General features: G+C 38.4%; 1 protein-coding gene across 1 annotated transcript in view; it reads right to left on the bottom strand.

Annotated features, from left to right (window-relative positions):
• SMC1B (structural maintenance of chromosomes 1B) overlaps nt 1–15,083 on the bottom strand; it is a gene marked incomplete at both ends in the record, with an annotated part of 41,113 nt that overhangs the window by 11,013 nt on the left and 15,017 nt on the right. Inside the window, 7 exons of the mRNA XM_084256399.1 lie at nt 278–419; nt 3,338–3,444; nt 4,775–4,891; nt 5,152–5,289; nt 7,343–7,489; nt 10,558–10,737; nt 12,633–12,818. Of these exons, the coding sequence (XP_084112525.1) occupies nt 278–419; nt 3,338–3,444; nt 4,775–4,891; nt 5,152–5,289; nt 7,343–7,489; nt 10,558–10,737; nt 12,633–12,818 (1,017 nt within the window). The remainder of the gene's footprint in view (nt 1–277; nt 420–3,337; nt 3,445–4,774; nt 4,892–5,151; nt 5,290–7,342; nt 7,490–10,557; nt 10,738–12,632; nt 12,819–15,083) is intronic.

Genomic DNA, 15,083 nt, shown 5'->3' with positions numbered 1-15,083 from the left:
GATGCCATACAGGCAACCCAGGCTCCACAGGTCCAGAGTTTTTTCTCTTTAACTTTTTCCTCCTATTCACCAACAGCCCACGGCAGAACTCAGGAGTCACCTGGAGCACCCCTCCCCAACTGGCCTCTCTTCCTTCTTTCATTCCTAATAATGTGGGAAGTTGTGATTTTACTCCAAGTATTTCTCAAATCTGCCCCACCCCTCCCCCCACCCCCTCCATCAGTATCAGGACATTTCAGGAGCTCAGTGTTGGGCACCGGAGCCACCCACTAATTACCTTCTTGAGGTTATCAGTATCTTCTCTACCTCTCTGGAGAGTTTCTTTTAATGAGTTGATCTTATTCCGTTTCTTCTTCAGCTGATTGTGACTGTATTCAATTTGAATATTAAGCCGAGTTTTCTGTTTCTCAAATTCTAATCTGGTATAATTAAAGTCAAGCATTACAACTGGTAAACAGGCTCCCTCAATTCTTTTTAGGGAGAATTTCAAATTCAAAAGGAAAAGTACTATGATGAATTCCCATATGGCTATCACTCAGCTTTGTTGCATCTGTACCCTTTCTCAACACTCCCTCCCACCACTGCATTATTTGAAGCGAATTTCAGACATGTGGCTTCCCCTGCAAATAGTTAGTACACATCTCTGAAAGTAAAGTGACTTTTAATACAGAACCATGGATTGTTACAGATAGAAACAATTCCTTAATATCAATCGTTGTCAATGCCAAATTCCTTGAGTCTCATTAATTAAAAAAAAAAAAAAACTGGTCATTAAAGTCAGGATCCATACAGTGCTATGGATGTTTTTTGAATATTTTATAATCTATAGATTTCCTCTCCTTTTCTCCTTCTTATGATTTATGTGTTTATTCCTATTTAGCCAGTCAGTCTTCCCAAATAGCTATTCATTCACAAACTTAAAACTTGGGGATTTAAGAACAAGTACTTCCTGATGCACTTTCCTCGAAGTTTCTGCTGCGGGACTCAGTTACACAGGCCATGTCCAGTGAAGCATTTCTTCACTTGACTGCAGGACACCGCAGTGCTCTGCTCCCAGCCCCTCACAGCTGTTTCTTCAGTGGTTCCTTCTCACCTTCTTGGCCTGCTAACCTTCTCCTGGGGTCTCCTTTTTCCTACCTACCATCACGCACTTGTGCTCTGACCTAGTCATAATTTTAAGTACCTCCTGCACACTGACCATTCCAAACCTCATCCTTCCAGTTTGGACCTGGAACTCCTAACTTGGGAATACAACTGCCTCCTCATCTCCACCTCAAGTTTAATGTGCAGGACAGATGCACAATGGCTAAGCTACCAGAGGTAACATAGCATTTAACAAAATCATCAGATGTTAGTCGTAAAATTTGATAAGCCAATTCGCAAAACATAAAAGTAGACTCTATTCAGAGAAAAAACTAGAATATTTAGGAATTAGCTTAGTAAGAACACATAAAATCTTTAGAACATTTTTAAAATTCCAGTAAATGATACAGATGATTGGAATAAATATACTTTATGTTCTTAGAAGACTTAATATTTTGAAGATGTTCTCCCCAAATAAAATCAATGTAACCTTCAATCAGAATTCTAGTTAGAAACTCTATAAATAGTGGTAGGTAGAATTCATTAGAAGTTCAAGTAGACCTGAGAACAAGGAATATGGCAGGGACAAAGAGGATATTTTATAATGGTAAAGGAATTAAGTCAGCAAAAAAAAAGACATAATAATCCCAAACATGTGCGCACCTAGCCACAGGACTAGACGATACTATTGGGTTGTTGGGAAAGTCAAGGAAAAAAATACATCAGGACTTATCCGACAACCCAATAAATACTCTTCTCACTTCTGACTTCACTAGGAATGTTTCTAGCTATTCCATGAAAAGATGATGCTAATTTTAGAATCAAAAGTATCTTCTCATACCACAGGTACCTAACTAATCACATTTTAAGACATTAAACCGGAACGGATGTTGAATTATGTCAACTGTCCTTTTCATCATTTTTAGAGTTATATAGATCATGTGATTTATATCCCTTGACCATTAATAGAGCAAACTGCAGCAGTATTTCCTGACCCTGAGTCACTCTTACATTCCTGGCATGGAGTCCACTAGATAATGTACATTGCTTTGCTGTTGTTTTGCTTGTTTCTATTTAACCTTATTTTATTTGATTATATATAGGTGAGCTTAATTTACAGTTTCTGGATTTTGGCATCAATATTATGCTCATTTCATCAAAAGATGCGTTTCCTTTTGTACACTATGTAAGTTTAAACATTGAACATTTGCATAAATGCGAACACTGAGGGGGCCTCCCTGGTGGCACAAGGGGTTAAGCACCTCACTGTGAAAACATCCGCAGCCTCTGCAGCACAAGTTTGATTCTGGTCTGGCCAGGGAGCAACCCACATGGTGCAGCAGACCTCTCCTGTCTCCCCACTGCTCCCCTCAGCATTGTATTTCAGTCAGTCTGCCTGTTCTGCTCCCCACTCTGTCACTGGTGAATCTTCTCACCCCCCGCATCTCTGGCCTGTACCCCATTTCTTGTATGTATAAATAAATAAACCTTTAAAAAATGTGAACACTGAGATTACCTGCATCTTTAAAGTTTGCTGAGATGATTCACTGGTGAAACCACACGTGCCTGGTGAATTTGGGAATGGAGTGGGAGGCATTTTCTTTTCCTAAGGTAACTGGCCTCTTTCGATTTTTCTATCTCGTTTTGTGTAATTTTTGGCAATATATTATTTTTTGAAAATTATCAATTTTACCCACATATATGAATATTTACAGAGAATTAAGTAAATTAATGCCTTATTCTCTTAATTACCACTGGGTAATTGCATCCCTCTTCTCTTATTTTTTGTATTTGTGCTTTCTCTCTAAAGAATTTACAAAATAAAAGTATCAGATCTCTTGATAAAAATATAAATACTGACTAGATGTTTCTTTCTTTCCTTTTTTTTTTTTTTAAGATTTATTTATTTATTTATTTATACAAGCACTGGGTACAGTCAGAAGTGCGGGAGGGTGAGAGAATTCACCAGAGCCAGAGCAGGGTACAGAACAGGCAGACCGACGACGACATACACTGCTGAGGGGAGCAGCAGGCGCGGCGGGAGAGATTTGCGCGCCATGTGGGACCCTGAACCGGTGCTGCAGAGGCTACGGCCAGCTTTGCAGCCTAGCGCTCAACCAGTGCACCACCGGGGAGGCCCGACTAGATGTTTCTTGAACTAAGCTGGAGATTACCTCAGTGTAATTTCTTTAAATTATGAATTTGTTACATTTATATGTGTAAGTTGCTCATCAACATCTTTTAATAAAAATACCTTTTTTGATCAATTTCTTGTTGTTGCTTAACATGCTTTTTCTCAAATTCACGAATATTTTCCACGCCAATTTCTTCACAGAAGTGTTGGAAAATATCATCTTCAACCTTTTAAAATATTTCAAAACTGGTTTGATAACTGATTTTAAAAAAGTATATAGACAATGATTAAATCTGTTTTTCCCACCAAGATTTTCTGAATGAGGACAAAAACTAATCCCAAAAAGCATTACTGTTCTCTGAGGGGACAGTGATTTTTTTTAACTCTATAAACTATGCCCATTTTCAAATTTGTTATTCTGAAAATGAAATAAGAACACTTATCATTGGCCTCATTAAGTATGTTGGTTTTATGAGGTATTTAATACATGTCTGAATATACTTCATGTATATCAGCAATGCCAAAATATAATATCCTACATAAAAAAATAAAATATTCTCGTATACAAGTAGAGTATTAGTAGAAAACTAAGAGAAATGGAGCATAAAATTAAGACTCAAAATGATTTGGATGAACTGGAACAACCCAAATCTAACAAAATAACCTCAATGTCTACAAAACTATGCACTTGTGTGCTATTATAGGATGAGACAGACCTGTTTTAACAACACAACATGTTAAAATTTTTTCAAATTTAGTTGAATATTAATTAAGTATAAATGTGATAGGATGTGACAGTAAATGGCAATTTGCAAAAGCAGATAATCCAAAGTATGGCAGTCACAGCTGCCTGTGCAGGAGTCTGTGGTGCTCTGTGCTAGTCAGTCTTTGACATGCTTCGTCCTGGCCACAGACAGAACAGCAGAGCACCCACGGGGTGGTTACTGTAACTGATCTTAAATCCATGGTAAGTGTTAATGATTAAGGAAACTGGGGGTATTTTATCTAGAAAAGGAGCAAGGTAAGAGTGGTTTTAAATCATGTGATAAAGGCAGAACTACAAACGAGTGGAGGCTCCTGAATGATGGTGTCTCTTTCTAAGGGTCAGAAACAAGCGTGAGCGGAATGGATAGAACAAAAGCTCCTGTCACCTTATAAGCAGAGATTAGATGACCGAGTCTTTGTAGCCCCAAAGTGAAGCACTGTGTTTGGCATATAAGAGATGTTTGAGAATTAATTACCGAGTGAATATGTAACTGTAAAAGATAACCTGAACGACAAAGTTCTTTTCATCGTGGTGTTAAGGACAGTGGGAGGAAAAGAAAAAAAAAGGCCTGTAATTTTTACACGGGGCAAGGAGAGGTGGGAAAACAGAAGAGAGTAACCATGCACTGGCCATCGTCTCTTGAGATGCGCAACAGTGCTCTAAGGGAACAAGGAAGTTAATTTTCAGTCAAGCCAATAAGAAGAGGCGCTGACCACACTTTGCTTCAGCACGTAGTGAGTTCCAAATCTATACTCTGCCCGCCATATAGTAGTACATGTAACAGCCATGACCTGATCTATCTTTTCTTGAAATTCTTCAATTCTTTGTTGCCGTTCTTTGATTCCTTCACTCAGCATAGTGCACTGTGACTCAATATTCAGCAGTTCACTTTGTAGCTGAGATTGTTCCTAAATGCAAAAGAGAAAGATTTCTTTATAATATTGGTACTTTAGCTTTATACTGGGGAGTGAATGTGTAAGTCATTGTTGAGAATAAGGGAAATTCATGATCTAGGGTAAATTCAGGTACGACTGGACAAGACTAATAACCACAAAAATAAAAGTAACCAGAGGATTATCATAATTATGGGATAAAGTGTCCAAATATTAAATAGTACTAAATAAATTGCTAAAACTCTGTGTCTTTAATTTTCTTTAGTCTATAGTACCTGGTAAAAAGCAGCAAGGTGCTTCTTTTTAATCATCTCTAGTTCACTCTGTGAGTATTTGAGTCGTGTATGAGTTCCTTGTAATAGAGTCTGTATTTGTTTCAAATCTGCTTCCTTGCGGAGTGTCTTCATTAAGTCCTAAAAAGGAAGAGAGAGATGGTGAGAAAATCTTATAGCAGAAATGCACTTTTAGTGTTAAGTCATAATTCACTGATTTTTACATATAATCACACCTACACTTGCCTTCTGATAGAAGACCTAAGACTAGAGGCCATCAACTTGACCATGATGGCTTTTCACAGCATTGTGCGTGATAGAAAGAGACGTTCTCCCACTCTTTGGACCCAAACTTTTTGACCAGTCTCCGGAAATTCTTCATAGGGAAGAATTAGGAGATCATTTATCAAACGTAAATCTCGGTAATGTTTTAATTAATTAAAACTGCATTCGAGTTACCTATAACTGGAGGACTCCTCACCCAACATAGTATGTCTTTCTTTTCAGTTGTTTTATGTCCACCAGTTGAGTAATCTTGCCAGGATACCTCTTTGTATCAAAAATTAGTTGTTAACATATACAAAGAAGAGAAATAGGAAAAGAAAATCTAAAAGCATTCTATTTTAGTATCTGTCAAAGTTGACATTTCAAATAATTGACATTTTAAATAAGGAATTAAAATAGTCAGTAAAATAAATAATATTTTGATAAATGGCAAGACAGCTGGTAAAATAAACTGGATATCCATTCATCAACATAAATTCCAGATGAATAAAAATATAAATGTTACATACACAAAAGCACCAAAAGAAAGCATTGCTGAATTTCATTTGTTATCTTCAGAAAGAATATGGTCTTTTGAACATGACATTAAAATCCAAAAGTTCTAAAAGATTAACTTACTTGGTTACATAGATTAAACACACGTATACCACACACGCACTCCAATGTAAAAAAGACAATAATAAAAAGGAATAGATTTTTGATACACACAACATGAATCTCAAAAGCACTGAGAGAACGCATGACACAAAAGACTAGTGACTATGTGATTCCATTTATATGAAATTCTGAAAGGGGAAAAACCATAATGATAGAAAGTGGGTCAGGTAGCAAGGTCCAGCGGGTTGAGGGAGGGGACAGCTATAAAGGAGACTCGGGGAATTTGGGGGTTAGGAAAATGTTCTTTATCATGATTGTGGGGGAAGGTTACATGAAACATACATTTATCAAAATTTATTGAACCATATACTTAAAATTGCAGACTGCTGTATGTAAGTTATTCTTCAAAAAAGCTGACAAAAAAAGCAAACTCAACATATATTTATAATGTATGGGATAAAGTGTCTAAATATTAAATAGTACTAAATAAATTGCTAAAATTCTGTGTCTTTAATTTTCTTTAGTCTATAGTACCTGGTAATTTATTTTATTATACAAATAATTTTTATAGTAATAAGACAACCTAGCAGAAAGATGTACGCAGGAAATAAATATATAAGCATTATTTTAAGCTTTTTATCTAGATTATCTGATTTAATACCCTAAAGGAAGGTATTTGTGTTATTTCCATTTTACAGATGAGGAAACTAAGGTACAAACAGGGCTAGGTAACTTGCGCAAGGTCACACTGCTATTAAGTGACAGAGCCAGGATTCAAACTAAGGTAGTGTAGTTATGGAATTGAAAATCTCAGGGACTCTGTTTTTCTCCCTCTAAAGAATGTTTAATACCACACTATTTTAATAGCAAAACCCAAAAATGTTCATTATTGGAGACAGGTTAAAAAGAAAACCTGTGCAACAAACTACCAGGCAGAATTCATTAAAAATAAAGTGGATCTCTACACACTAAAATAAAAACAGGTGCTGTTGTGAAAAATAAATGAAAAAAACTTGTAAATATTTATAGCAAAAATCTGCTACAAAACTAAAATAGGAAACATAGTATGTATACTGGCACATACAGAGAAAATTTCCAGAAGCTATATACCAAATTGTGGTTAGTAAATACCACTGAGCTATAATGATAGGTAAGGGAAAATTTTTTATTTATTATTTATTCCATTCTGCTTTATTTGAAAATTTTCAACAGTATGTGATACTTTATTACCAAAACAAACAAACAAACAAACCCAGCTTAAAAATGCAATTATCTTACTTAGTATTCTGTAACTTTTATAACATGGATTTACCTTTAATTCTTGGATTAACTGACCCCTTCTGTCTCTTAATTTCTTTAATTCTTTTTCATCCCAGCATCTAGCCTTGTATTTTAAGTCACTTGACCCTCCAGAGATCACCCCAGATTTTAAAAATAATGTTCCATCAAGAGATACTGTCTGCAAAATTAAAAATATTTTACCTTGGTGAAATATAAAGAAGATAAAGACAATACGCCAATTTTTACAGCTAAGAATTTGTAGATGTGCAAAATCACTGTACCTTACTAGTAAATACCTAGCTTATTAAGGGACACAGTAAATAAACAAACCATAAATATAAAACCCTGTTTGAAGGCCCAAAGCAATTGTAGGCAACAGGTTAACAGCAATTTAAAAGGTTCTAAGTAAATTGCCTATTAATGCCAAATGTATTTGATATTGAGAAGCAAACACCGAGAACATTTGAATTTAATATATTTTACATTATACATAATCCTACATTTTGAAGAATCTGACACCGCAGGTCAATGGCATCTTATGAAAGCAGCCTTAATAACTCCACCCAGTGGCTCTCCCAAGAGGTACTCAGTACTATCTACTTCTTGTGTATTACCAGGAAATACTGCTGCATAAGCAATCACATGGCACACATCTCCTTTCTCCATTTCTTAAACAACTCCACCCTGTTCTGTTACTACTTTTCTGTAACCGAGCCCACCTTGGCAGGCACCCACTGTTAGCACAGAGAACTTCCTTATTAAGGCTGAACAACATTCTGCTCTACGAGTGTGCTATAATTTTATAGATCAGTCTTGTATGGATTGTTTCCAATTGTTCCTGTTATGAGTAACTCTAGATATCCACAATGCGTGGTGCGCGCGCGCGCGCACACACACGTCAATCTGCATGCAAAGCTCCTAGAAAGTACAACTGGCAGAAATGCCCTTCACAGAGCTGGTGCGCAAGGCGCTCCCCAGCAGAGAGGGCGGCGTGACCCACACAGCACTGTCAACATTTGGGCGCTGATTGACCTGACAGGCGGGACCAGTACTTCCGTGTAAGTTGAACATGCACTGCCCATACTTTAAGTAACAGTTTCATGTTTAAGAACAATCAGAGCTCCTTCTATGAAAATAAGTTTGTTTGTCTCATTTGTCTATTTTTTCCCACTTTTTGTTCTTTATTAATCTGTAATTAATAGAATGAATTGTATGATACCCCATGTTTGCCATGTCTTTTATCTTACTTATTATAGATTTTGTCATCTAGAATTAAAAAAAATGTTTATGTGAATTTAACCATCTTTTACAGCATCTAAGTTTTTGTCATATTAGAAAGGTCAATCTCTGAAATTGAGATAAAATTTCCCATGGTTTCTTTTACTGTTAGAGTTTAATCTTTTCTATTTACATTTCTAATCTATCTGGATATAATCTGTGAAGTTTAGATTCAACTATATTTTATTCCAGATGGTATTCAGTTTTTCCAGATTATAGCTGCCCCATTGCTAGTTCTCTTGTTCAGTATGTGCCATTTTTTGAAAAGGGATCTTTCTACAAATTATCTAGCTGGTTAATGATAATTTTCTGGATTTGTTTTTTGCTATACCACACAGAAAGAACAAAGCATAAACAGTCTTTCTATTAGAAAAATCTAGAGTAACAACCACAAGTCTACAGGAGAAGGAAGCAAATAATTGTTTCTCTTGGCCAAGGATAATGGATGGAATAATCACATGTTTAAAAAGATTCCAAATTTTTAAATTCTGTTGCATAAATATTTTATAATTTAAATATTTTTAAAAACCGTAATGACCAACTACAGCTAACAGAATCACTGTAATTTATGCTATACAGCTTAAACTGTATATAGCTTATTTGTACACTATAGTTTATAAACGAACTAAAATATCTTGCAATGGTACTCGCAGTATCTAAATAAAGAAAATTCTAGAACATGACATTTAGCTTATGGAAAAATATGAATTCCATGAAAAACAAAAGCACACACTGAAGAGATATTACTTCTAAAAAAAGTGACATGTTTCCAAGTGTATTATGCATCTTAAGACATTCTTTAATGTCTCACCTAACACCTAAAATGGTAATAAGGCATGCTGCTGTGAACAAGACAGTACCATAAATATTTGTTAAATGAAGGAATAAAGCCTTACCTTCGTGTGACTTCTTTAAGTTGACCATACAAATCTTCAAAAATCAATTTTAGCATAGTTAACAAGATAGCAAAATAAGGAAGATACCTTAATAGCTATAGTTCCCTTATTATAAATGTTCAAATTTAGCAGGTACTAAAATATATGACAAGTTAATAAAAGGTAAATCAATAAACTTAACACTTACAATTTCTACCTTTCATAAAAATAGCCTCCTAAGTATTAATTTGAAATCCTGGACATTCTAGATGAAATGTGTTAACGCTATTAAAGAATACCATTGGGCAGTATAATGGCATTTGGCATGCTATTACTTAATTCAATTCTTATAACTCTGGAAAAGGTACAGTTTTAAATGTGAAAACTAAAATTAGATGTTAATAAACTTAACTGAAGCCATAGATTCAATGACTAAAAAGCACCAGAGGCCTTCATACCTTATATCCTTAGGTACTACGTTAGACTTGATTATAAATGTAGTTTTAAAAAAACACTGTCAGATAATTTGAGGAATTCAACATTGCTTAACTCAATGTGAACTCTATTCAACTGAAGGTAAAAAATACTTATTTTACTTAAAGCCAAAAGCATTCCCTAGAGAGACGAGTATTAGTAACTTCATCCCACGTGTGCACTGTGCCCTCCACTGTGTTAGGACCTGGGCTGTGTAAAAGGACAGTTAGTATCTCCCTTGAGCTATGGAAGAATCAACCCAGAAAACAAAGTGTCTGAACCTTTCCTGGTACTCAGGTACACATGTGCAAAATATGTAAATTCAGGGAAAACCAGAGATTTAGCAAGGAAATTTATTCCATGAAAATAACTGCTTCAGGTTATTATTACAATCTAGTCTAATTCCTAAAACATAACTTATGACACAGGGAAATGCTCTAGAAGTTCATTTTTTGAAGACGCACTGAACACTGCGAAAACCATGAAAGCAGTAGCCGCCTGTGGGCTGCGCTGGTCTGTCTTAGGAAAGAGGACACACGACAGACAGCATGGGCACACCCTGACGCGATGCTCTCGTACATACCGCTCCACATCACCCAACAGTGCCCCCAAGTCTTACTTTCCGTCTCTCGGGTCCGCTGAATGCAACATGCCTTGCTTCTTCCACAGTCTCACAGACAAGGCCGTTTCCACACACAAACTGAATTACTTTCTTCAGCTGAGGACACTGAGTCTTTATGACATCAATCACCATTTTACAGCCTTTAATCTCCCTCAGTCGTTCATTGATTGGCTTGATCTAAAAGGTTTAAAAAATACTTGACACATTAGACCCACTGAGATTAAAACCGCTCAGTACCTTCCTTCCCCCAAGACAAATATGACAGCAAGACAAATACACACACGACAGCAAGACAGGAGTGTGCCCTTGTTAGGTGCAACAGGTCTGACGAGGACCTGATGAACAGATACACCCCACTGTCGGGTCATGTGATACTTCAAACACGCGCACCACCAACAGCCAGAATGTGTAATTTCCACACTTGACTTGGTTCCTAATTAGTGGGAACATGCAACACATAAGCTCTCCAGGCTCAAAGTCATAAACTGGTGGGAAATAATACTTTCAGACATGTGTCGAAAGAGGGGCACATTATGAAGCTCAAACAACTATTTCAGGCTGAAATGATGAGGAAAGACTTTAGACCTTCTTTGATACAATTTTGAAGTTGGGATTATAAATAGGTCAAGTCTAAGAAAACAGCAACTATTGATTTCATTTCTGTAAAAGAAAGCAAAGTAAAAACCCTAACTATAAACATAACCTGTACGCATCTACTCAAGAACACGTATTTACATAAATTTGCATCATGGGAGTGATCTGAAGCAGTCACAAATAAGAAACTGGGCATCAAGAATGGGTAAGAGAATCCCTTTCTTACACTTTGATAGATTTAAAAAAACTGTGCTGAAAAAATCGTAAGCACAAAATAAACAGGATTTTTGACTGTCAGATGAATTAGATCTCAGTGGGCAAAAGACACTGCAGAAGTGTGGAAGGGGACCTGGGCTGTGTGAGCGCAGGCAGCCCTTGCTGAGACCCGCTCTGTGCCAGACATGGTGCCAGCTCAACTTGTGATGGGGCCTTGCTGTGATCCAGTAAGGTATGGATTAATTTCTCTATTTCACAGATGAAGAAAATGAAATCAGAAAAATTAAGAACAAATTAGTGAGGGCCTCCCCGGTGGCGCAGCAGTTGAGCGCTGGGTTGCGAAGCTGCCCGCAGCCTCTGCGGCGCCGGTTCGATCCCCGGCTGCTCCCCGGCCACTGGAGGAGGGTCCCACATGGCGCGCAGACCTCTCCTGCCGCCCGCTGCTCCCCTCAGCAGTGTCCTTCGGTCCTTCTGCCTGCTCTGCTCCCCGCTCTGGCTCTGGTGAATTCTCTCACCCTCCCGCGCTTCTGACTGTACCCAGTGCTTGTATAAACAAACAAACAAGTAAATAAATAAATAAAACATGCCTCTATAAAAAAAAAAAAAGAACAAATTAGTGAGAACTTATCAGAAGTGGGGCTGTGATTCAAATGCAAGCCAGCCCCACTTTAGGGCATGTGCTTGTAGCCACTATGCAGTCTGCCTGCAGCTCAGGGTACTGGAAGCTGGACCAAGGAGAATGTTTTCTTTAGTAGGCCACGGGAGTCACCAACAGGCAGCAATGGTAATAATGACAGAGTTTCTGCCTCACCAGTTCAGACTTCTGATACTCTGAAGTCTCTTAATACAGATCTCCAAGGCTCAAAATTGAGCTCGCTCCCCTGAGAGCCCACTGATGTTCACTGGACTGCACATCTCCAGGCCAGACTCTGGCTGGCATCTCACCGACAGGCCACGTGTCTTCACGGCCTGCACTTTGCTGTGGTACGGAATGACAGTTGTGGGTGGAATGGGACACTGCTGGAGCAATGTCCTCAAAATCACCAAGTTCCAGCCATTGCAAAACCAGATTAGGAAAAGGATAGGACGCTGACATTATCCTTCGCTTGCCAGCAAGTTAACACCAGCCATTCAAACGACTGCCTGGCTCGCATCCAAGTGATGATGTTTTTCAATCACTGCCACAGCTAGAGGAGAGGAAGACAGACTTGGAAAGACAAGCTACCAGCACTACTTAATACTAGACATTACAAATGTCTTACGTCAAGGTAATCTAGAGCAAGGAATGTCTCAGGTTCAGCTCTTTCCTCCTTCAGAAATCGAATGCAGTCTCTGGCTACCTTCTCCGAGGTTACAACGATGGCAACCATGTACCGGCCGAAGAGTTTAGTAACAGCCAGCTGGTATTTCTTGTGGATAGGATGACACAGGTCAAGCAGTCTTCCAAACTTGGCAGGTTTCAAAAAACGAGAGAAAAATAATTTAGTGAGGAACATAATTCATTATTTCCTAATATGACCAAGCAGCAAGATCAAAACCTAATTTTATAAAAGTATAGACATAACTAAAGAGTCTTAATTAAATTATATGTAAGCTCCATTATGAAATGTTCATTCCGGTGTGCCACACTGTCAACAGTGATGAAGAGGCCCGCCTTACCAAGGCACTGAAATAGTTGACAAAGCTGCAGTAAGAGTCATCACTCGTTCCCTCACCCATTAAGTCACCTATGAGGCCCTCCCATGGGTAGGTACCGAGCTAGAACTGGGCAAACACTACTGGACAACACACTCCCTGACCTTACAGAGCCTTCAGTAGAGAGGGGTAGAAGGATACAACAGTAAAAACACTCATGTACAAAGCAGAGTGGTAACGGAGGCTGTGATAAAACTGAAACGCAGAGAGCTCTGGAGTATCTAACATGGGTCAGGTTAACCTGAGAAAAGAGGGAAGGCTTCCCCCCCAGGAAGTGTTATTTGATATCGGAAGTACGGTCAAGAATTAACTAGACTGGGCCTCCCCAGGTGGCACAGGCCGTTGAGTGCTGCGCTGTGAAGCTGTCCGCAGCCCCTGCAGCACGGGTTCGATCCCGGCTGGCTGGCAAGGGTCCCACATGGTACGGCAGACCTCTCCTGTCACACCCGCTGCTCCCCTCAACAGTGTATTTCATCAGTCTGCCTGTTCTGTTCCCGCTCTGTCTCTGGTGAATCCTCTCACCCGTGCATCTGGCCTGTACCCCAGGTCTTGTATAAATGAATAAATCAACCAATCTTAAAAAAAAAAATTAACTAGGGCCTCCCCGGTGGCACAGCGGTTGAGCGCTGGGTTACGAAGCTGCCCGCGGACTCTGCAGCAACGGTTCGATCCCCGGCTGCTCCCTGGCCACCAGAGGAGGGTCCCACATGGCGTGCAGACCTCTCCTGCCGCCCGCTGCTCCCCTCAGCAGTGTGCTTCGGTCCTTCTGCCTGCTCTGCTCCCCGCTCTGGCTCTGGTGAATTCTCTCACCCTCCCGCGCTTCTGACTGTACCCAATGCTTGTATGAATGAATGAATAAACAAACAAACAAATAAAATCTTAAAAAAAAAATTAACTAGACTTAAGTCCAAAAACTTTACTAGAAAATGCTGAGTATCAGTGCTCCATGTAATATCTGGAAATTCAATCATCTTTAGACTGTTCCATTTGCTAGATTCTAATTTAAGAACACCATTTTTATTAAATGATAGGTCATCCTCTTTCATGTTTATTATCTTGCTCTTTGTTTTTCTTCGCCACCCACCCATGATTAAGTCAAGTCTTTCTTGTAGATCAGTAATTTGATTTCTCAATTGTAACCCATTCCTTATTATTCCCAAGTTATTGGTTCAGTAACAATGTTTATTCTTGATTTGCTTTCTTAGCCTTACATATTCATTTTTCTAAATTGTTTTACCTCACATTTGAATCTGGTTTCCTAAGTTCGAGCTCTTATTAAATTGTCCACAGCACAAAACACGTAATGGGAGATTGTGTTTTAGAAACTTCCAGACAAAGCTGACTTCAAATCGTTTTTAATTATTCTTTTTATTCTCCATGTCTACAGCTGCCATATAGATATTTTTAAACTTGCTTATGCTTAATGTGGGCAGTTCTGTTCAGAGCTTTTATCTGTTGTGATGAACAACTCTTATTCCCCTCTCCCAAGCTGAGGTGGTCATCTCCGAGCACCAGTTCCCAAGTGAAGTATGTCCTGTTCTTTCTACTTTCTTAACACTGAAGGGCTTAGAGGGGAGGGGAGGAGGAGCTAAGGCTGTGCATGTACTTTGCTTGAATGCCTAAGGACATGCTCTTTCTTCTGAGCTTTAAATTGATGACCCTAAGTTTAATTAATAACCAAAGTCCCTCTACGTTGGGGGAGAGGGTTTGGCACTGGTCTCTCAACCTGATGAGGAACACTAGAGTCTTCACTTCCACCTAAGCGCGTAAGAGGTTCATGCTAGCTGATTCATTAGTTTAATCAAAAGGAAAGAAATACATAGAAGATTGCTTCTTGCTAGATTAAGGGATGCTAGGTGAAAATGCCTAGGAATTAACATAAACTTATCAGTTTATTTTCTGTACTGTTAAGACGTCAATGTTACACTTCACCTTTTATCTTTATTATTTTTTTTAAATCTGAGACTATCACCATTTTCTGAAGTTTATGGCATTATATATGTGACCCTCATTTTAGT

The sequence above is a fragment of the Talpa europaea genome, assembly GCF_964194135.1.
Source record: "Talpa europaea genome assembly, chromosome: 15".
Lineage (NCBI taxonomy): Eukaryota > Metazoa > Chordata > Mammalia > Eulipotyphla > Talpidae > Talpa > Talpa europaea.
Note: the sequence above shows the minus strand (reverse complement) of the source record. Positions and strands in the feature narration are given on the sequence as shown.